The sequence below is a fragment of the Myotis yumanensis genome, unplaced genomic scaffold, assembly GCF_028538775.1.
Source record: "Myotis yumanensis isolate MYYU_CA2020_CCGP unplaced genomic scaffold, mMyoYum1.0.hap1 SCAF_2, whole genome shotgun sequence".
Lineage (NCBI taxonomy): Eukaryota > Metazoa > Chordata > Mammalia > Chiroptera > Vespertilionidae > Myotis > Myotis yumanensis.
The window spans coordinates 79,022,209-79,045,622 of NW_027223753.1; the positions used below are offsets into that span (position 1 = coordinate 79,022,209).

Below are 23,414 nucleotides of genomic sequence, written 5' to 3' on the forward strand. Positions count from 1 at the left end.
CTTGGATGATATATGTAGAAGACTTATGTGGTGGAATCATTACATTTTGCTTCCTTGTTTATGCTCCTTTCTTTCTGCTTGCTCTTCTCCAGGCTCAGGAAAATCCTTCTCTATGATGGGCAATGCTGAGCAGCTGGGCCTCATCCCAAGGCTCTGCTGTGCTTTATTTAAAAGGATCTCTCTGGAGCAAAATGAGTCACAGACCTTTAAAGTGGAAGTATCCTATATGGAAATTTATAATGAGAAAGTTCGAGATCTTTTGGACCCCAAAGGGTAAGTTAGTGGGTGAAATTAAGCTTGTACTAGAGGTAATAATTTTAAATGATCCTAAGGCTAAAGCTTCAAGTGAAAATTTATTTGAGCCTTGGTCACTACTCTGGTTTCCGTTCATTTACTGAGGAATCATCAGCTCTCCAAGCCAGTTGGTATGCCCAGTATACATAGTTTATACCAGCGGTCGCCAGCCTTTCGGACCTCATGGACCACCAGTTGGCGACCACTGGTTTATACCATATTCATGTATAATGTTGCTTATATATGCCATTTAAAAAAGATGTTTTTGCTATTTGTATTATTTTGGCCACCATGGTTTATTCATAAAAATTGAGTTAAAATGTCACATTGGCCCTGGCCGGTATGGCTCAATTGGTTGGAGTATCATCCTGTACACCAGAAGGTCAGGGGATCAATTCCTGGTCAGCGCCTATAGCTAGGTTACAGGTTCGATCCTGGTCAGGGCATGTAAGGGAGGCAACAGATGGATTTCTCTCTCTCTCTCTCTCTCTCTCTCTCTCTCCCCCTCCCTCCCTCCCCCCTCCCTCCACTTCCCTCCCTTCTGTCTCTAAAAACCAATGAAAATGTCCTCGGGTGAGGATTTAAAAAAAAGACACATTGGTCCTTCCATTTGCATTGGGAAGCAGCACCTCTAAATTGGAGGTAAAGTAGTTGAAGGATTGAAATCACCCAGCCCAGGCAAGTCATTCTCTTCCCGGGCTATGCATTGAAATCAGGGGGAGGGCTTTTAAAGATACACCGGCCTGAGCCCCACCCACATAGGCTAGGATTCAGTAGACATAGGGGAAAACCCATGCATCTGTATTTTTAAAAAACTAGGTGATAAAAACAAAATGAGTTTGATTCATAGAAGGAGAGGGCCATTAACTTTTTTTAATTAAATGTTTTTTACTGATTTAAGGAATATATATTTATAAAATTTAGAAAATGGGCAATATGTAAGAAGAAATTAAAATGACCTATAATCCCACCACTCAAAAATAACCACTGTTAATACTTTGGTGCATTTTGATCCTGTATTTCAAATTATGGTGTGTGTGTGTTGAAGTCATTCTCTAAATATAATTCAGTATTCTGAATTTTCTGTGTAACATAATGAACACTTTCTCTTGTTATTAAAACTATTTTAAGTGCTTTTAGCAGCTGTATAATTAAGGTTATAATCGAAGGTATAAGATCAAAATTATGGGTAGTAAAGAGTAACCCAGTCATAGGAAATGTTTATGAACTATTTAATGCATGTGGAAGAACATTTATAACACATGTAAGATATAAAGAATAATAAAACCAAAGACTATCCTACATGTTCTTTAATAAATAGAACATGACCAATATTTTTGAAGCCTCCTATATGTTCCTCTTGGATCTCATTCTATTCTCTACCCCTTCTTATCTTCCTCTTCTTTAAAGTTAATGCATACTTTTGCATAATCCTTAACTGTGTGTGACATCATAGTTATACGTGTCCTTTGGTGACTTACTCAATGATTCGTTCATTCTGATATATTGAGTAATAAGGCATTACCTTTTACTACTCTTTAGTATTGCGTTGTATGATTATACCATAATTTATTTACCCCCATTTTGATATATTAAGTAATAAGGCATTACCTTTTACTACTCTTTAGTATTGCATTGTATGATTATACCATAATTTATTTATCCCATCTCCTGTCATTTGTGTAGTTGTCACTTTTTACCACTGCAGTGCTGCTCTGAGCATTCTTGTACAGTTCTCCTGGTGTACAAATGCATGCGTTTCTAAGGACTACATCTAGGGGTGGAATTGTAGGTCAAAGATAAAGATACTGAATCTTTAACTTTATTTGGTACTGTGGGACTGTTTTCCAAAGTGATTGTACCAGTTCACATTCCCAGCAGCAGTGTTCACGAATTCCAGATGTCAGACGCCATCACAGGCACTTGATATTGTGCTAAATTGACTTTTTCTGGCTCATGAGTAGCATTAAAGATTCTCTGGTTGTGCAAGCAGAGTGAGCTGAGTTCTGGGTCTGTGTGCATCAAAGTCGCCCTTGTAAATGTGTGCATTTGGTCTGTCCCTGTTTAGAGTATAGAAGAATTGCTCATTGTCACATTGAATTTGCCATCATTAAAGTTAGTAATACCTATTTTGTAGGGTTGTAAGATTAAGTGGGAAATCTAAAATGTTCTTAGAAGGCCTTGGGAAGCATCAGTGGTTCTTAGATCTTTTTTCCCACACTTGAGTGATGCTAAGCACTGACTCTTGATTTGAAAGGTGATTGATATCTGATGCCATGAAAAAGATGACTGACATAGACAATATAGTCATAATCTGTGTCGCTTTGCTTTTCATCTCAATCACCTGTTGATACACTGTTCAAATGGGTCCCAAACCATGTTTGCTATTTAAAATTTAAAAGAGCCCTAAAATCTTCACCAGCAGAGGCAATTCTAAAGGCAGGATAAATATCAGTAACTGCAAGCAACTGCTGTGCTGTAATATCACTTTCTGTATGAAATTGTCAGCATCGAAGCAGCATAAATCAATATAGACTTGGAAGAGAAAATTAAAAATAAAACAAAACACTTCAATATTGTTTACTGTGTGGTCCAAATATTAAGATATTATTTACTGAGAATGTGCTTATTTATGAAATAGCCTTGAGTTGTTAAATTCAGTTCTGGAATGTGCTTCGCCTTGTCTTCTTTTTTTTTCCTCCTGCGAAGTTCATCTACTAAAGCAAGTTGGCCTAACCTAGTATTCTGTGTGCCAGCTGTTTAGTTTGGAAGAGGAGATAGAAATTTTAAAATAGCAAGTTACTTTAAATAGAAGTCAGAGTATAAAAGACATTTCTGGAAAAGAATGCTGTCTTGCTGATCTAAATAAAGTAGCTTTTAGGACATTTTTTTATTATTAAAAAAATTATTTCGAAACTGCCATCTTGGTTCATGAATACTTAAAAAGAAAGAAAAGCCTCCAAGTTTTGTCCGATTCATTCATTCCTTTTTTCTTTCTCCTGAAGGAGTAGACAGTCTCTTAAAGTTCGAGAGCATAAAGTTTTGGGACCATATGTAGATGGTTTATCCCAACTGGCTGTCACTAGTTTTGAGGTAAGTGTTTTTGTTTTAAAATGTCATTAAATAACTGACAGTAAATTGAAGTATGTTAGTAATATTGAATTTATTTTTATGTGAAAGCTTTATAGCATATTGATATCATTCATGGTCTCCAAAACCCTGTATCAACACACCCCAAACAGAAAGAAAGGGCCTTTCATCACACTCCTCAAATGTAAAGAGTATCTGGTATTTAACTCAACCCTTTCTCTTTGATAGGGTCCCCTGCCTTAGTTTCCATTACTTTTCACTCTTCTGTTTCTTCTATTTTTCGGAATCAGTCCTCTCTCCATTTTCCTACTTCTTGATTTTTATGCCTTCTTACATCCTGACTTGATGTTGTATCTTTGTTTTTATTGTCATTGCTTTGGAAATCTCATAACACAAACTGCTACCTGTTGCTGAAGAAAGCTAATGAATGAATGAGCGAATACAACCCTAAACTTAGTTTTGCTATCTCTGTGTTGTGCCTATCCTGTCATCACTCAGCATGACTAAAATTAATCTATGAGGTAACTCTCTAGCCATTTAAATGAAGACATTTTTCAGATGGGTACTAGACTTACTGGAGTGATCACTCTGCAAACTTCAGTGTCCTTGTGAATACTTTCCTTATAAGGTTCATTCATCAAACATTGCATAAGAATCCATAGGTTCCAAGTGTTGTAAGGCAGGTCTACAAAGATGAATAAGGAAAATTCCCTGGAGAACCATAGTGTTGGAGGATAGAGGCAAATAAGTGAGCATAAATAGCGAGAGTTGTTAAGCCCAAAGAGCTCGAATAAAGTAAGATAATCACCATTATTGCACGTCTGGAGTGCTCAATAAATATTAGCTCTTTTGTTCCCTAGTAACTTGCAAAGGAAAGAATTGCTAATTAACAGAGAAAGAAGACAGTTGTGGGTAAGAAAGAAGGGGGAACATTTCATATACTAGGAAGCACCGAGGAAGGAGGAAGCTGAACCATGCTTGGTTAAGGAGGGCGGAGGTTTTTATGAAAGGGTGGTGGCGAATGCGTCAGAGGATCATAATTAATACATACACCTAGTGGGCAGGACTGTGGTCATATGTTTTTGCTTATAATGTTTTCCTTGTGCTTTGCCTTTAGGATATTGAGTCACTGATGTCTGAGGGAAATAAGTCTCGGACGGTAGCTGCTACCAACATGAATGAAGAAAGTAGCCGCTCGCACGCCGTGTTCAACATCATAGTCACACAGACACTTTATGACTTGCAGTCTGGGGTGAGGGACTGGGCAGACCCTTTGCTGGCAGTAAAACATCTTAAAATATCTGCATGGGTGATGTGTTTCGTGGTTGGGTTTAGCAGCTGAAAAATTTGTGCTGGCTCTTCTACGTACCTTTCTTAAATCATTTAATTTCTTAGGTCTTTCTTAATACAGGGTGTCCCCCAAAAATGTATACACACTTTAACAACTGATAGCTCAATTTTGAAAATGAAATGTATTTTAATAAACAAACTTTATATGTATTTAAATGTGTGTATACATTTTTGAGGACAACCTATATATAACTCTTTTTAATTGAATTTCTTGTGTGAACTCTCTGAAGAGCATCATGATGTCACCAGACAGCTTTTAATATGTATTCTTTCATACTGAAACTCACCTAAAAGCAGCTGAGTCTACCTCTCTGTCATTAAGGGATATTAAAGAGGAAACCTCAACATTTAGCCTAAAGAGCACTTTCTCAAAAGAAGAGCTGTTTGACCTGAATGCGCAGGAATCCTCGAGCCCTAGTATTTCCTCATAGGCACGTAAAATCTCCAGCTTCCTGGGTGCATTCTGGATTGCTTCCCAGCTGCCGTACAAAATGCTACAGTACCGCACCAACTTAAATTTTGACTATAAGTTGCTAGTCCAGATAACTGACCGTTTCAGATCTTGAGACGTTAGCCTCTCTGTAGCGGATGGCTGCTCGGTTGCTCTCAGTTACAGTGCTGACATATATGGAGAAATGATTCGGTTTCTGTGTTCACATGCGTTGTTTCTCTCTGTTCCCTGCACCCAGAACTCTGGAGAGAAAGTCAGTAAGGTCAGCTTGGTGGACCTGGCTGGAAGCGAAAGAGTGTCCAAAACAGGAGCCGCCGGAGAGCGACTGAAAGAAGGCAGCAACATTAACAAGTAAGGCGCCTGTGCTGCCCTGGAGCATCGCATCCAGTGGCCTGTGTGTTGGGGGTCAGACGGCTCTGATCACAGGCGGTTTGGAGTCTATCCGCTTTAGTAAACTGCGTCGAGGAAAAACAACAGCCTCCTCAATTAAGGTGCATGAAGTTATTCAAGCTACGAGCAAGTTATTCAACCTGCTCAAACATTCTACAGATATTTAGTGTATCATTGTTTGTAATGTAGACTTAGGTAAGTGCAAATCACAATTCCATAAGTAAAATCATATAGTAAATTAACTCAGGGAGCTTATGCTGAAAAGAAAGTCTGCTTTGAATCTCTTCGTAAGGCTAATACTGTTTAAACATCAGTACTTCAAAAACAACAACACTTACCAGTTATTGAATAACTGCCAAACGGAAATCTCACTATGTGCCCTGAGGACCTACAGGGTGCCCAGTGAGCAGGGAAGGCTGGAAGCAGAGGGGGACAGATGTGTAGGAGTTTGCCAGGGAGACAAAGGAGATGAAGGCATCCTCACTGAGCGCGCAGCACAGGCACAGACAGTGAGGACTTGTCTTCCAGGAGTGCAGTGTCCCAGGTGGCTCCTGCTGTGCAACAGGAAGTCTCCCTGCTTTCCAGCAGGAGAGGGAGTGGAGTTTGCCTTTAAGAGGGTGCACTCAGGCCAGACTGCCCGAGGTTAATCCTGCCTCCACCACTTACTGCATCTATAAGTATCATAGGCAAGTGATTTCACCTCTCCGTGCTTCATGTTTCTCATCTGTAACATGGGGATAATAACTGCACCTACTTCATGGAATTGTTTGGGATTAAATGCCCACAATGTGCTTAGAACAATGCCTGGCACATAGTATGCACTGAATAAAATTAATTGTTGTGGCTATTGTTTTTATAATTCATATAAACAGTATAATCATTATCTTTATGCCAAGTTCAGCAGAAAGCAGTTTAGTTTGTACTTGTAATATATGTGTCTTGCAACATATAACTTGGGGTTTGTTTGGGACAGAAGGTGACAAGAGTTAATATATTCAGGAACATGTCTGTACAGCTGGCATTTTAAAATGTTGTTAGCAGATTAGAATTTTAGTTTACACCAGTTTAAAATTAGAAGTAAAATACCACCCCCTCTTTCCAGTGGACATAGGCATACTCACTGCAAAGACTGCTGCTTTAGGAGTTAATCTCCCATTCTAATAACAAAGGATTTTGCTGTGTTTTGTGACAAAGCATGTTAGGAGCCAGGCTGGCACTACTGCTCTGCATTCCAAAATGAGCTCAGGAACCACAATGGGAAAGCAGAAACGGGAGTGTGAGGGAGCAGGTACCAAGGAAGAGACTATCAGCTGCCCTAGAGACCTGTCTGCTGGTGCTGAGCCATACCAGCCCTTTGCCTGCCGGCTGGGATTGTGGGGAAACGCTGAAGATTCTATGCTGTGAATTGTGGGAATTTAGAATATGGCCTTGAAGTATAATGATCACTAACTCTTATTGACCTCTTGCAACGTGCCAGGCATTATCCTGAATGTTCTGTGTTGCAAGTCATCTGGTCCTCACTTCAGCATTGTGAAAGGGGTCTGTTACTCCATTTGCAGACGAGGAAACCAAGGCAGAGAGCAGTTACTTAATGTGTCCAGAGTCACAAAGCTCTAAGTGTGGATCTTGGATTTGGGGACAGGCAATCTGGCCGCAGAGCCCAGGCTCACCGCTGTGCTGTAGTTGGGGTGACCATGTGTTCTGTTTGCCTGAAAGAAGTTCTGATTAATACTTTTGTTCTGGAGTAGATATTACCATTGCCTCCTTCGATTTGGACACTGAATTATGTAGTATCCCAAACTGGATTACCTCAAGGCCATAACATGATTGTGATCCTCCAGCACCTGACTCTTTTCCATAATGACTTATTGAATTGAATGGGATTTTCTTAGCATCCTGCTGTCGTTCCTTATTATATACTAGAGGCCCAGTGCACAAAATTCGTGCACAGGTAAGGTCCTTAGGCCTGGCCTGCAATCAGGTTCCCCGCCTCCCCACCTCCTCCTTCCCTTGCTCCCTTAACGCCCTGCCGCCACCACAGCTGGTCGCCTGCCATGTACCTCGCCGCCCCCTGGTGGTCAGTGCACATCATAGCGAGTGATCAAACTCCTGGTCGTACTCCCGAGTAGACACTTTGCATATTAGCCTTTTATATATATAAACTAGCACTTTCACAAATGGATGTGTGTATCCCCTGCTGTTAGTCTGTGGGATATAATCATCATATTTAGGTTTCTTTATAGTTTTCAGGCCAGTCTCACATGCATTATTTCATGTAAGGTTCATTCTAGGTATTTTTTTAAATCTCTGTTTAAAAATGAGGAAACGGATGGTTGGAGACATTTAAGTAATATGAATGAGACATTTTAAGCCTCTGCTATGTGTCTGGCGCTGCAGTAGATGCTGGGAGTGCAAAAGGAATTTAGATATTGTTGTAAATAGAATATTGCCTCACTGCTCCCTCCCCCCCCCCCCCCCGCCCCCGCCAAATACGTCAGGTTCTAATTCCAAAAATTTGCACATGTTACCTTACAAGGCAAAGGGATTTTGCAGATGTGGTTAAGTTATTAATATTTTGAGATGGGGAGATGATCCAGGTGGGTCTGATGTAATCACAAGCTCCTTACAAGTGACAGAGGCAGATAGGAGAACCAGAGTCAGAGTCAGACTGATGCAGCATGAGAAAGACTTCAGTGGCCTTTGCTTGCTTGGAGATGGAGGAAGGGGCCATGAACCAAGGAATGTGGGCAGCCTATGGAAACTGGAAAAGGCAAAGAAACAGCTTCTCCCCCAGAGCCTCCAGAAGGAGTGCAGCCCTGCTGACACCTTGATTTTAGCCTAATGAGACACATTCTGGACTTCTGGCCACCAGAACTATAAGATAAATTGTGTTGTTTTAAGCCTCTACATTTATGATTATTTGTTGCAGTATGATTACTGCCCTTGAGGGCATAGTTTGGGACAACAGTAAGACATTTGATTTGAAAAAGTGAAAGAAAAGAGTATTTTTTGACTGGATAACCTTGAGAAATGCCATATATCCCAGCATTTAAGCATGGAACTATTTTTTATGACACCTTTCCTAGTCTGTGGATGTCTGTCAAATTGGTCTTGTGCTCTCCCCAAAATAAGTGGCTGGAAGGGAGTGGAACTCCCTCTGAACCCTTTCTCCTGAGCCTTAGTCCAGGGCTATCTTCTTTAGTCCCACATCTCTCTAATCTCCCTGAGTTGGCACTTATGTGCCAAGAGCCCAGTATGGATCCAGGTCTCCACCAGGTGTCCTCCAAGTTCTCGGCATGGTCCTCAGTACGTAGTAACTGAATGAACGGAGCATTCTTTTTTTTTTTTTACAGTAAGACAGTGCTGCAATCTGCACAACTGTGTTAGAGGCCTTCATAGAACTTGCGACTCACAATCCCTTACCTGTGATTCCAAAACCCCAAAACTCCCAAAGTGCTTTTTTCCTTCATAGCACACTTGTTGGTAAACTCTCATTTGGCTATCTCTAGTCTTTATCTATATTTCTAATCTTTATTTAATTACTTACTTAATGTTACTATTCATAAGTTTACCTGTAGAATTGTTCATGTATTTTACTATGGATTGCTGTCCCAGATCCCACCAGTGGTCACGTATAGTGTGTGAACTTTCTAAAATCCAAAATATTCTGAATTTTAAGACACATGTAGCCCCAAGAGTTACAGATAAGCAATATGGAGCTGCACTTTTTTATCCATTTGGAAAATATGGTTTAAACACTGAGCATAAGGATACAGGGATGAGTGAATAAGATGGGACCCTGGCCCCAGGGACTTCAAGGTCCAGTGGGAGCCCCCTTGGAAGGGCAGCATTAGTACATTAAGTGCCATAGACGCTTGCACAGGGAACACGGGTGACAATACAGCTGGAAGATCAGGGGGGCTTCTAGAGCAGCTACTGTCGTTTCTTGGTTATAGAAACTAGCCTTATGACCTTTATGTGCCTCAGTGGCCTCATCTGTAAAATGTGGATGAGGACACAACCCTACGAGTGGGGCTATTAAAAGGATTTAATTAGTTTCTCATTGCAAAGTACTTATGACAGTGCCCAGGACATAGCAAGCTCTATACAAGTGTGTACTAATAAAGTAAAATAATATAATAAATTGAAACGCTGCCTGATCGTTCCACAAATGGCTTTTTAAGCCTTAAAATCAGTACCCAATTGTGTGCTAAAATTAAAGAAAAATCTGATGTTTTCTAAGCTTTCTGTCAGCCTCCTATTTGGTCTTCTATTGATGGGACATTAATAATCCTCTTAAGCAGACCTGTCAGGGGCATCACACAGACGTTAGTGTATGCTTAATGGGCTGTGGATTTAGGAGCTTCATCTCTTCTTAAGCTCTTAAGAGGTTTAAAGCGCAGGATTCCTTCATTTTTAGAGCTAAGGCTTGTGTGACTTCACCGCCACAGCCTGTTCAGGGTTTGATAGTCATCTGCAGACCATCTTCACAGGGGACTGATCTGAAAAATCAGTCTGCTGCTCCGCTTGTCTATGGAGGGTTGAATGAGGAAACCTTTTCTTTCTACTGGCATCTGGCTGGTTCAGCTCCCTTGAGAACTCATTTAGATCATGGACACTCTCTAATGCCCCAAGGAATGTCATTGAAATTGGTTCCATTTTAATCTCAGCAATGGCTAGTCCTTAAATGCAAACAACGTTCATCTAATGAGGATTGTTCCCAGCCTCGCTTCCATTTCAATTACTGTGGTTAATAATAAAGTGTATACTGAAAATCTCTAAAAATGGGTTCTAGTGAACTTGTGCTAGAGATATTAGTATGTGACACTCCTAGGGTTCTGTTATATAATTTGTAATAATATAGTAACTTACAAGCTTAATGTTTCCAATGTTTCATGTGACTCAGTCCTCCTTTTCTCCTTCTTGAAGACTTTCCAGGAGGATTGGTGTTCATTTCCTCTTGGGAACCCCACTTAAATGGGTATTGCCTGAACTCGTACCTAAGGAGAATAAAAATGGCTTGCTTCTGTTCATTGTTCCAGAGCAGTCAGAGATCCTTGTATATTTACACTTGTACATTGCAGGAAAAATCTGAATAAAGATCTTTACATTTAACATGAGAGACCCATAAAGGACAGAGCAAAATTCTGCTCCTTGGGGTACAGTTCCCATATATTTGGGAGCTTGTGCCATTTTTACCTGTTTCTCAAAGCATTTTTGTGAAATACTAGTTCCTCCAGTGGCTTTGGGAAGAAGAGGAGGCCTGGACAAATAATTTTGAGAAAGGCTCCTAGTAAAACCTTCCTTTGGATATTCACAGTGGTAAAGCTCTGAGAAGACCTGAGTAATGAATACCATATAACTCTAACTTATTTCCTGAACTTATTTGATGACAGAATTCTAGGTTTAACATATATTAAAATCTCCAGGACATATTTTCAAAATAACTTGTTTTTGGAAATGTTAGTATATACTTTATTATTACACCATAGCAATTGTGATGGAAACCAGATTGGAAGTGAGCTCATTAGGTGAGCATTATTTGAGTTTAATGATTTGCATTAGCCACCAGAAAAGGGTGGTGAGTGGAAATGAGGTCTAGGGTATAGGTATAAGGGTTTTCTTTCTTGACAGGTGATGATACTGTCTTTTCCCTGTATTTTGCCATTTCTCCTTTACATTTAAGAGTGGGGACTTACCCACTCTTATGGAGTACTAAACTCAAATTCACTAATTTAGTCATCTTTCAAGGAATTCTTTAAAAGCCAAGAGCTGCATTCTGCTGTAAACAACAGAAACCAGCTATAGTGAGATCCAAAGGGTGTATTTATTTTTCTCACTGAACAGAAATTCAGAAGCTGAAACCGAACCTTAGAAATGTTGTCAGGCATACAGCTCTGCTAACCTTAGTGTGTGTTCATGTTGTCCTCATAACCTCAAGATGGCTCTACCATTCAGTGTTGCAAACAAGAAGGGGAAAGGAAAGGGATAAAGGACCACCAGCTCTGTCAGCTGAATCTTGTACCTTTTCTATCCAGAGTACATAGCTTCCTTCAAAGCCCCTCCCAGTAATGTCTCCCCACATCTCATTGGCCAGAATTGTGTTTCATGGCTTCCTCAAGCTGCAAAGCACTCTGGAAAGTAGAGTTTTTAGCCTGACACATCCTTCCCAATAAAATGAGGGTTCTGTTAATAAGAAGGGGTTGGGGGATTTTGGGCCAGCAGCCACAGAGCATACCAGTGATGGTTGTATTAGTCCTTTTTAGAAAGAGGTCCATGTTCTGTTCTTCAGTGTATTATAGACTCTGTTTTACTCCACAAACACTGAGTGCTTTCTGTAAGCCAGGCACAGTAATTGATGAAGGAATTGCCATAGAATAACCATGGCCTCAAGATGATCAGAATCTAAGTAGAAAGAGATGGAGAAATGGGTGTACCTTGTTTTATTGCACTTTGCTTTATTACATTTCATAGATGTTGGGTTTTTTATAAATTGAAGGCAAGACCCTCCAGCAGCAAAAATACTACGATTCACTTTATTTCAAATAAACTGAACTGAAATTGCAGTATCTCCAAGGTATGTCTGTATACAGCTAACTCTAATGAAGTTTATAAACACTGTAGTTATGATCTTAGAAAAAGATCTTTGGAAAAATAGGTAAAATAATATATTTGAAATCCATCCAAAAGAGTACAGATAACTTATATCACATAATATCTACTCCTAAAGGCAGGAATCTGGTGGTTAGAAAGCTATGTAGGTTGGAGGAACGTGTAAAGAAGAAAAAATAGTTGAATTATGACTTTTTTTTCTCATTGATTGTATATACTAGAGCAGCTTTCATATTGTTTTTTATCCGCCCAAGTTTCACTGTCTTTTTTATCCCAAATTGTCCATTGATAAAAATAGGTATATTTTTGAGAATTTCAATCTTAAAGCATGGTTATCTATATTATAAAAGGCCAGTGGCCATAACACCATAACAACCAAATGACCGGTCACCAGGAGGTGCATTATGGGTCTCCTGGCACGACAGGTCTTGGTCTTATGGCGCAGTGTGGCGGGTCTGGGGTCATGCACACTGGGCCTCTAGTCTATTTATAAACTAGTGACCTGGTGCATGAATTTGTGCACTTTAAAAGGAAATTAATTAGAAGAAATATTTTAATATCACTATTCACCCTTTCTCTATAATAGAAGTGTCAACCAAATTCATGATCAACAATGAGAGATCAAAACACACATGTGCAATTGGTGCCAGTGAGAGCTTTATATGTATCATGCATGCACGAGTCAACTTGGCCTTTTATAGATATAGAATAAACTTGCTTAATTAGACCTGCTTTCTGATTTAGCTAAACTTTTTCCAGCCCAGTGAAGCACCCCAACTTCTCTTTCAGGTAATTGTCAGCAACACAGCAGTAATTATCAACTCGAAGCAGATTATTATTGTAGATCACTCAGGGAGAACAAAGGGTAAAATATTTAACTGCAGCAGTGTTTTACTATATCCTGCACAGTGAGAAAACCTGAAGTTATTTTTTAAAATATATTTTTTATTGATTAAGATATTACATCTGTGTCCTTATCCCCACGTTATCCCCTACCCCCCCCCCCCCCCCCTGTTGTCCATGCCCATTGGTTAGGCCTATATGCTTGCATATAAGTCCTTTGGTTGATCTCTCCCCCTTACCCCCACCCTCCCCTACCTTCCCTCCAGGGCCCAACAGTCCAATCAATGCCTCTCCGTCTCTGGATCAGTCCTTATTCATCAGTTTATGTTGTTCATTATATTCCACAAATGAGTGAGATCATGTGGTATTTATCCCTTAAAGAATATCCTTCAGCATTTCATATAATCCTGGTTTGGTGGTGATGAACTCCTTTAGCTTTTCCTTATCTGTGAAGCTCTTTATCTGACCTTTAATTCTGAATGATAGCTTTGCTGGATAAAGTAATCTTGGTTGTAGGTTCTTGGCATTCATCACTTTGAATATTTCTTGCCACTCCCTTCTGGCCTGCATGGTTTCTGTTGAGAAATCAGCTGACAGTCGTATGGGTACTCCCTTGTAGGTAACTAAATGTTTTTCTCTTGCTGCTTTTAAGATTCTCTTTGTCTTTAGCCCTTGGCATTTTAATTATGATGTGTCTTGGTCTGGTCCTCTTTGGATTCCTTTTGTTTGGGGTTCTCTGCGCTTCCTGGACTTGTAAGTCTATTTCTTTCATCAGGTAGGGGAAGTTTTCTGTCATTATTTCTTCAAATAGGCTTTCAGTATCTTGCTCTCCCTCTTCTTCTGGCACCCCGATAATTCGGATGTTGGTACGTTTGAAGTTGTCCCAGAGGCTCCTTACACTATCTTCATATTTTTGGATTCTTTTTTCCTTTTGCTTTTCCAGATGGGTGTTTTTTGCTTCTTTGTATTTCATATCTTTGACTTGATTCTTGGGATCCTCTCATCTGCTGTTGAATCTCTGTATATTATTCTTTATTTCAGTCAGTGTATGTTTAATTTCTGACTGTTCCTTTTCCATTTTTTTGTATTCTCATTAAGATCCTTGAAGGTCTCACTAAGTTCCTCGGAGGTTCGTAGAAGATTCTTGAGTAACCTTATAACTGTGGTTCTGAACTCTATGTCCTCCATTAGTTTGCTTTCCTCCATTTCTTTCATTTGTGGCATGTTTCTTTGTCTTCACATTTTTGGCTGACTGCGAGGAGCCACTGTGTCTATAAGAAGAACTGCTGTGCTGGAGACATCCTTATGTGGTAGGACTTGCTTCAGTGGGGCTTTGGTGCTCACTGAGTCTGCTTCTTGAGTGTGTCCCTTATAGATGTGAGGAGCTGAAGCCTAGTATCTGACCCGGAGTACCCTGGCTCCTGGATTTCCAAGTCAACCACTGTATGGGTCCACCCAGCAGGGGCTACAGCAATATCAACAGATTTCTCCTCTTTGTTTGGAGTTTGGAAGTTTTGGAGCTCTCTGATTCACTGCAGTTTGTTAGGCTGCAAAAGCTCAGGTGCCTCCTTTGTGCCGCCGAGCACAGCTTGGGAGGGGATGTAGTGGGGCAGGGTCTCAGAGAGTTCCCAGGGCAAGGCAAACAGCAATGGTGTCGTCAGAGACCCCACGACTCCGCGACTCTCCGAGTGCTGTGCACCCCCGCAGCAACAATGATCCCTGCGAGCAGCTCTGTGAGAAAGTCACCCTCGCTTTCCGACCCGCTGCAAGACAGTCCCGTTTCTCCCCGTAGGAGCCTGGGACCCCAGCGTCTCGCCGTAAATGAGTTCAGTGCATTCAAGAGCTTGTCCCCTTCCAATTGAAAAAAACCGCGCACCAAGGTGCAGCAGCCTCGCGGGCGCCTCCGTACCTCTATTCTTGGCGCCTCTCCCCTCCTACTCAGACTCAAAGCGCTTTTTTCTTTCCTTCTAGTTGTAGAACTTCCACTCGATCAGCTTTCCCGTGGTTCTGGATGATAGCCGTTTTGTCTTATAGTTGTGGTTTTAATGTTGTTGTGGGGGGCAGCACGTACAGGTTTGTACCTTATGCCACCATCTTGGTTCTCTCCCTGAAGTTATTTTTAAGGTCCACCATGTCTTACTTCTTTTCAGTCGGGTCAAGTTTCTAAGCTTTCTAAATCTCCGTTTTCTGGCTAATGAAAAGAAAATAGGATTCCACCGAGTCTCCTATCTACCTACTCTAGGACTTCTGTGAGGATCAAATGAGATAAGGCATGGGAAAAAGCGTTACAGACATTTGGTTACAGTGTGAAATGTTTCCACCTGACTCTGAAGCAAGTTGTGTTCCTGGGCTGAAGAAACTCCAAGGAGGCTAGTCGCTAGAAGGAGGAAGCCGGACGTTGCTACGTGACATCATTACCTGGACGGAGACTTAGCTAATATATATATATATATATTATATATATATATATATATATACATACATACATATATATGTTATCACCTTGCCTAACTCTTCTTTCACCTCCAAGTCAGCCCCTCCCCCTGCTACTCTCATCCCAGCCCAAGAATTGTGCTAAGAGATTAAAGATTAGGAGCTTCCTTGCTGTCTCCACCTCCAGTAGGTTCAGGGAAGGAGCAGTGCTTTGGTAGAATTAGAATTCTGGAATAACTTTTTCAGCCCTGAAAATTGGTAAACAACCCCACCTTGTTCTGGACACCTGTGAGGCACAAAAACTGCCCATTGGCCCCCAGCATGAGCAGACAATAGTAGCAGGATCCATAATGAGTGATTCTGTTATATTTTGAAGTTCCCTGGAATAAAGTTCTCATTAAACATGTAAGCCTGTTGCTCACCTTTCACACATTAAGCTTGTAACAGCTTTTAGAATTCCAGGAGCCCCTGGATCATTGCTTTTGGGTGGGGCCTTTTAGGGAGTAGGGGTGTGGACCCCTTGTCACAACCTGCTCTCTCTCACTCATCCTGGAGTCCCACTCATCCTATAATTCGTTTCGGTTTGTTCCAAGGAGACTCTAATAGGTTTAGGTTACGTTCTTGTTTTGAATGTGTGCACACTACTAGATAAAAGGGTGTGGTTTCAACTAATGAGAAACTTCTCGAACTAGGTAAGTTATAGAACAAAGTGCAGGCAGTAACGGGAGTTGTGTAATTCCCATCCAGCTCCACCCCTGCTCCTGAGCTCACATGCTGCACTGGGCTCCCAGAGAGCACATGGTACAGTGGAGTTTTTCTCAGATCATTTGATTTTATGTTTTATGTTTAGGAGTGACAGAAACTTTCCCTTTTTACTCTCTACACTGTCAGATTAGGAACTACAAGTATTTGCCACAAGACAACATAAAATTTAGTTCAGTGATGAAAAATCCATGACAACCTCAAAACATGTTTTCATATAAAGGGCCATTGTGAACCATAAAGTTGCTAATGATGACCTTTCAGTCACTGAGCTCTTTATAGTTTGTAAGAATTAAAGCAACTCCTGCTTCATTTGGGGTATTAAAAATCTGGGCTAGTTCAGAGAATTGTTTTCAACTAAAAAATTTATTTCAGTAGTTGTAAAATGTGGAAAATGCCCTATATTCTATATTAAAGCAGGAATGTATTTTTGCCTTATATTGAATTCTTACTTTCCTCTATTTCTTACATATCACATGGCAATTTTCTTTCTTAAAGTTGTTAGCTTTGGGAGGATGATTGAACTTGCTGGATTTTTCTTTAATTATTAAAAAAATTTTAAGCTGCTTTGAAAAATAATGCACATACCACATAATTTGCCAATTTAAAGTGTACACTTCAATAATTTATTATATTCAGAGTTGTACAGCCATTACCACAATCTAATTTTAAAACATTTTAATCACCCCCAAAAGAAACCTCATGCCTATGTCATTCCCCATTGGCCCCATCCCTATCCCTAAGCAGCTACTACCTCTGTCTCTATAGATTTGCCTGTTCTGGACATTTCATATAAGTGGAATCGGATAATATGTGGCTATATTATTTTCCTAGTGTTTTGTGGGTTTTTTTTATAACAGATTACCACAAATTGGGTTGCAAAATTTACTTTCTTACGTTCTGGAGGCCAGATATCCAAAATCAAGGGATCGACAGGGTTTGTTTCTTCTGGGGGCTCAGAGGGAAAACGTATTTTATGCCTCTCTCCCAGCTTCTAGTGGTCACTGGCATTCCTTGGCTTGTAGATGCATCACTACAATCTGTCTCCATCTTCCCATGCTATTCTCCATGTCTGTCTTCACATGGCCTTCTCATAAGGACACCAGTCCTTGGTTTAGAACCCTCCCTTATCCCGTATGATCTCATCTTAACTACTTTCATCTGCAAGCACCATATTTCCAAATAAGGTCACATTCGGAGGTTCTAGTGGGCATGAATTTGAGGGAGGGGGACTATTCAACCCAGGATATTGGCCTTTGTGTTTGGCTTCTTTCACTTAACATAATTTTCTGAGGTTCATTCATGTAGCTTGTATCATTCCTCTTTTATAGTCAGTAGTACTCTGTTGTATGGACATACCACACTTTACTCATCCTTCATCATTCGATGGACATTTGGGCTGTTTCCACATGTTATTATGAATATGCTGTTATGAAAATTCATGTACAAGTTTTTGTGTGGACATGTTTCATTTCTCTTGTTTAACTTTTATATCTGTCAATTATGATGTATATATTTATATTACTTGTGGTAATAGCTAGTAGTTATTAAAATTCTTGTTCATTTTCTGTCTCTTGCATTTGCTTTGCATTTCGATGACTTTTCAGTAAGTCACCTTTGGGGAATTAATTATGTTTTGTGGGGAATAGTCTTTTTTCCTTTCAAACCTGTTGGCATTGGAAAGAAAGCAATCTAGTCTTTCACTTGTTAACCTCTGATTAATGGCTGATTTGTACCCTGCCTTGTTTTTATAATAAATAGTAACATCTGATCGTTTAAACTATTTTGAAAGCACTTTCTCTTTGCTATATCATGTAACCTTCCTTGCAATCCTTGGAGACCTGAGGCTGCTCTTTTCTGGCTGCTAAATTTGGGATCCTGTTGAGTTGCTTTTACAAGAGCAGTTGGAATGTAACTGTGTCACCAGAGGATGTCCCTCATCCCTCAGTACCACCGATCTGTTGTTTCTAGATGCTCTTTTCTCCAGGTGCAGAGAACATGTATTAGCCACAAGGGAGAGCTCAGTAGCCTAAACCAGTGGTCCTCAAACTCTAACCTACATCAGAATCACCTGGAGGGCTTGCTGAAGTGCAGCGTGCTGGGTCCCCACTATACGTTTCTGATTCATTTGGTCTGGGGAGGGGCCTGAAAATGCATTTCTAACCAGGTTCCCACTGATGCTGATGCTGCTGATCCCAGGATCACATTTTGAGATAGGCCAAGACAACTAAATGTATTTATCATTTTGGGTAGCCTTCAACGAGGCCTTCTTAAAATTTAATGTGCATATGTGTCACCTGGAGGCCCCTGTAACTGGTCCTGATTCAGTAGGCCTGGGAGTCTTCAGAGTTGGTTCTAGCCAGCTCTCAGGTGATGCCAATGCTGCTTTGAGTAGCAGGGTTGGAAGAGTAGCCATATGCTGTCCTCTGCATGGGTAGATCTTTGTTTTTGTGATCTAATAACTACGTGAAGTAAACTTACCAGGTTTAAGCAGATGAACAGTTATATACCTTATAATAGGTAGTGGAAGGGGACTTTGCAAATCACATGGTAATTCTGGGAAACAAACTCAGAGGCCAATATGGCCCAAATTAGACCCAAAGAGTAAATGGTTTAGATTTGTGTCATAATATTTGGAGTAAATTAAAGTTTTCCACTGTGATCTTTTAAATGTATGTTTCTAGGTTCTGAAATGAATGTTTACAGGTCCTGTGATTAACCAGAAGAGATTCTTATAGGAATTCTAAATTCATTCTTCTAAATTAATGGAGTTACTTTTTGTTTTTCTTTGTCTCAGCTTCTTGACAAAATAATGTAGACTTGATTGTATCAACTTTAGGGCTTTATTCTGCATATTTTATACTTATTACCTATAAGGATTGTTGAAAACAAAATAAACATTCTATAAAACTAATTTTTAAATTATTCTCTTGGCAGATCACTGACAACCTTGGGGTTGGTTATCTCATCACTGGCTGACCAGGCAGCTGGCAAGGGTAAAAACAAATTTGTGCCTTATCGAGATTCAGTCCTCACTTGGCTTCTTAAGGTAATTCAGCGTCCAGTGTGTTTTACCAACTAAAAATTAGCTGTGTCAGAGGTGACAGCTGAAACGTGTGTGCAAAGCTAAATGTACAATGAACACCTGACAATATTGTATTGCTATCCCAAGTCCTAGGAAGACAGAATGAAAACTAATTTCCATTGCCTTTTATTTCATTATAATGTTTGATGGACATTATTCATTGTTATGAATATAGAGAGACCACATTTCATCTTGTCATAAAATTATTTGTGAAATACAAATCCATTACCATAGTATCATGCATGCATGTTTACTGCTTTCATCATACATGTTGTGCATGAAGTGCTATTTCCTAAGATGCTATTTGAAATTTTGCAGGACAATTTGGGAGGCAACAGCCAGACCTCTATGATAGCCACCATTAGCCCAGCAGCAGACAACTATGAGGAGACCCTCTCCACATTGCGATATGCAGATCGAGCCAAAAGGATTGTTAACCATGCCATTGTGAATGAGGATCCCAATGCAAAAGTCATCCGGGAACTGCGGGAGGAAGTCGAGAAACTGAGAGAGCAGCTCTCGCAGGCTGAGGTAATGTACATTATAAGGAATATTGTCAGTAATATTGTAATAACTATATATGGTGACAGATGAGTACTAGGCGTATTGCAGTGAACACTGTGTAAGGTATATAAATGTCTACTCGCTGTATTGTACACCTGAGACTAGTATAATATTTTAAGTCAACAATAATTTAAAATTAAAAAATCAGCCTGGTGCTCCCTGTTTCCGAAGTTTCTGCCTTGTGATATCTGAGTGGTAAGGACATGCTTGCTTGCAGTTCTAGGTCATCTCCATGTGGCTCAACATTTCAGTGTTGATTGGCGTCTGCTACGTGCTAAGCATTGTGAGGACAACATGAGTAATACCAGACTTCTGTGCTGGGTACCTATAGTGGAGGAAGCAGACAATTAAGAGAGAGTTGTTGCTACTACCAAGTTGTTTGCTGCAGGAAATCAGTGGACCTTGAGAGCACAGGTCTCTTCCAATGTGAAATCCTAAGACCCAATTGTGATGTTTTATTAAGATTGTAAACAGTATTCCCAAAGGGCTCTGCAGTTTTCAGATAAGTTAGTTGTGTGTCATCTCCACCTTAAGTCATGGAAGATAGCATGATCAAGGATAATTAAATATTAGGAAAATTCAGAAATACATATTTTTAAAATTTGTATTAGCTCCTGAGAGGAAACAACATTGTGCATTGTTGCCATCTTTCCTTCACTGTACCCAGACTTTAATAATCGCATCCTCTTCCAAATAGCTGTTGCTTTAGGCAAGTCACACTGTCCCCTTTGAAATAGGTAGTGTGCCTGAGGGGGAGCCAAGTTCCTTAGGTTAAGTCACATGTGTCCACTTGCCGGATTTGGGTGTGTACCTCAGGCTTCTGAGTTCACATTCCACACACCACCCTCTTCTGGTGGTTGGGAGACTATCAGGGTGGAGTATTTGTGTACTTGTGTACCAGGCACTGTTTAAATACTACTTTTTATCTACTGGCGTATCTAATCACCAAAGTAATCAAAAGGAGATAACAAACAAAAAGGAGTAAAGCCAGAGATCTGAGTACTCCATTAATTAATTGGCAGTTATATTATAATTTTTTGTTTACATGTCTTTCTCTTCTCTCAGACTGTGAGCTTCTATAGTTCAAAAAACCTGTTTTATTAAGTTTTTTCATTTCTAACCCTAGTGAAACACTGATAGTGGAAGGCACTTAGCACAATGCCTTGCACATAAATGCTCAACACACATTGCTGTTATTATTATCATCGTTATAATCATCAGTCAGGGCATCAAGCATAATGTTTTTCTATTGATGCCATGAAGGGTAACAAACACCTGAAAAACCAAAATGCTGATAACCTTTGAAGAGAGTACTGATCCTGGGAGGAAAGTGTAATGCGTCTGGAATTTGTTTAAGGTGGATGCTCTACTTTTTTCCTCTAGTCTCTGAATCTGCCATTTCACTGTGACCATGTCATCTAGGCCTGGTGGGTAGCAAAGTGCCTAGCCAAAGGAGAGAGGAGCCACAGCAGGTTCACCTAGAACAGGGGTGGGCAACCCCTGGCACACGTACCAAACATGGCACGCCAGTAACTTTTGCTGGCACATGAAACCCTCTCTTATAATCTTCCATTTATAATTTTTTTCTTAATATCAACTTTTTTATTTTTCAGATAAATTCAGTGTAGGTGCATCTTAGATAAATAAATAATTTTACATAACAAGTTATCTTAAAGACCATAGACATGGATTGACAAGAGAGGGGAAGAGCAATTTCTATGCCTCTGCCTTAACTCTCCCTGCCTTCCTAGATCCGACCAGTGTTTTGGTTTCATCCACATACGCTTGTGAATCTTTGTTCTCAGTGATGAATTTTGTTAAGTCTCGTAACAGGAGTAGCCTGATGGATGAAAGTAGTAGCTCGTGCATATCTCTGAAGGTCACGAAATATAAACCTGATGTAAAATCTCTGTCATCAGTGATGCAGCAGCAAAAGTCCCACTGATAATATCAAACGGAGTCATAAAGTTTTCTGTCGGACTATCAGTGTACATGTATACATTAAAAAATAAATGTATTTTTCATCATCATATACTGTGTTTTTGTTGCTTGAATGAATTTTATTATTTCTTCAAGGTTCTTCACATACGTACACCTTAAGAGATATCAAGTAGGTGTAACATGGTCTCAAAAAATTAGGGTTGGCACGCAGAAGAATTTTGAGTCAGAGATTTTGCTGGTTTTGGCACGCACTCACAAAAAGGTTGCCCACCCCTGACCTAGAATGTTCCTGTGTGTCTCCAGTACCAAATGTCCCTCTCAGGCTGTATTAATACTGAGACTCAGACATACTCAGCTAGCCCCCAGGTAGATCATCGCCCCTTCAACTTCTGTTCCAAACTCTTGTTCATAGGGTTCATAGAATTATACTGATGTTATCATAGGATGTCGAAGTGTATTGTTTCAAGTAAAGGCTTCCCAAGATTTACAAGCTGCATATATCTGTATTTACACCACTTAGTTATTCTCATTGGACAAACTCAGAGGGAAATTACTGCTTTTTTAACCAGATGTCTGGCTTCCAAGTGAATAATAAATACACTAAGTTTATGCCACCAATAAGAAAAGTAATTTAAAGGGCCTGATTCAAATTTTAAAATAAATGAGAGGAATCTTCACCTTTCCTGATAAGTTAATGTAACTGGAATGCCTTTATTGGTGATGTGCCTTGATCTCTGTCTTATTGAAAAAGAAATCTGCTTAAGTAACCTCTTTTCTTACTTTATGTTTTGAAGATGAACTTTAGTATCTTTTAAGTCTTTAAATGCGAAATTTAAGTATGATGGGTAAAATTACTCTGTAATGATTTCTATCAATTTAATTCAGAGCACTAGTATTTCTTTTTCTCCTTTAAATAATAGCAGTCATTTGCCTCTTAATTTCATTTGATTAATCAAGGTCTAAACTCCACCCTGGCAGTGTGTGACTTTATTGCTTCCAGCAGACTGTTGATAACCGCTTAAGAAAGACAATAAGTGATTGTCTTGTTATAATGGTGGAAAAAAATTAGAAAATCAGATCGCTCTGGTTTCATTTTAAAGGCTATGAAGGCCCCTGAACTGAAAGAGAAGCTTGAAGAGTCTGAAAAGCTGATAAAAGAACTAACAGTGACTTGGGAAGAGAAGCTGAGGAAAACAGAAGAAATTGCACAGGTAGCTTGATAATGTAGGCCTAAAACATTGTGATTTGTTTCCATGTGCTGTCTTTTCTGTACTGTCAGTCACTTGCCATCCTCAAAAACTCTTTTGAGAACCTCCTTCTGCTGAACTACAGGCTGCAGAGACCAGTTAGACACTGGCTTTATATCTTTGACCAAGTACAGTTTGGTCCATGCATTTGCTAGAAGTATTGGATAGCACTGAATTTGAACAGGGATGGCACAGGAAATTATTTTTAATATATTTTTATTGATTTCAAAGGGAAAGGGAGAGAGAGAGAGAAACATCAATGATGGAAGAGAATCATTGATCGGCTGCCTCTTGCACACCCCCTACTAGGGATCGAGCCCGCAACCCGAGCATGTGCCCTCGACTAGAATTG

The 23,414-nt window shown here is 39.9% G+C and overlaps 1 protein-coding gene across 10 annotated transcripts in view; it reads left to right on the forward strand.

Annotated features, from left to right (window-relative positions):
* The window catches only part of KIF13A (kinesin family member 13A), a 219,279-nt gene that overhangs the window by 138,596 nt on the left and 57,269 nt on the right, over positions 1 to 23,414 (forward strand). For all 10 annotated transcript variants that reach the window (XM_070405671.1, XM_070405675.1, XM_070405677.1 and 7 more), the window contains 7 exons: positions 93 to 273; positions 3,300 to 3,387; positions 4,502 to 4,636; positions 5,424 to 5,536; positions 19,163 to 19,274; positions 19,629 to 19,841; positions 22,916 to 23,026. In XM_070405671.1, the coding sequence (XP_070261772.1) occupies positions 93 to 273; positions 3,300 to 3,387; positions 4,502 to 4,636; positions 5,424 to 5,536; positions 19,163 to 19,274; positions 19,629 to 19,841; positions 22,916 to 23,026 (953 nt within the window). The remainder of the gene's footprint in view (positions 1 to 92; positions 274 to 3,299; positions 3,388 to 4,501; positions 4,637 to 5,423; positions 5,537 to 19,162; positions 19,275 to 19,628; positions 19,842 to 22,915; positions 23,027 to 23,414) is intronic.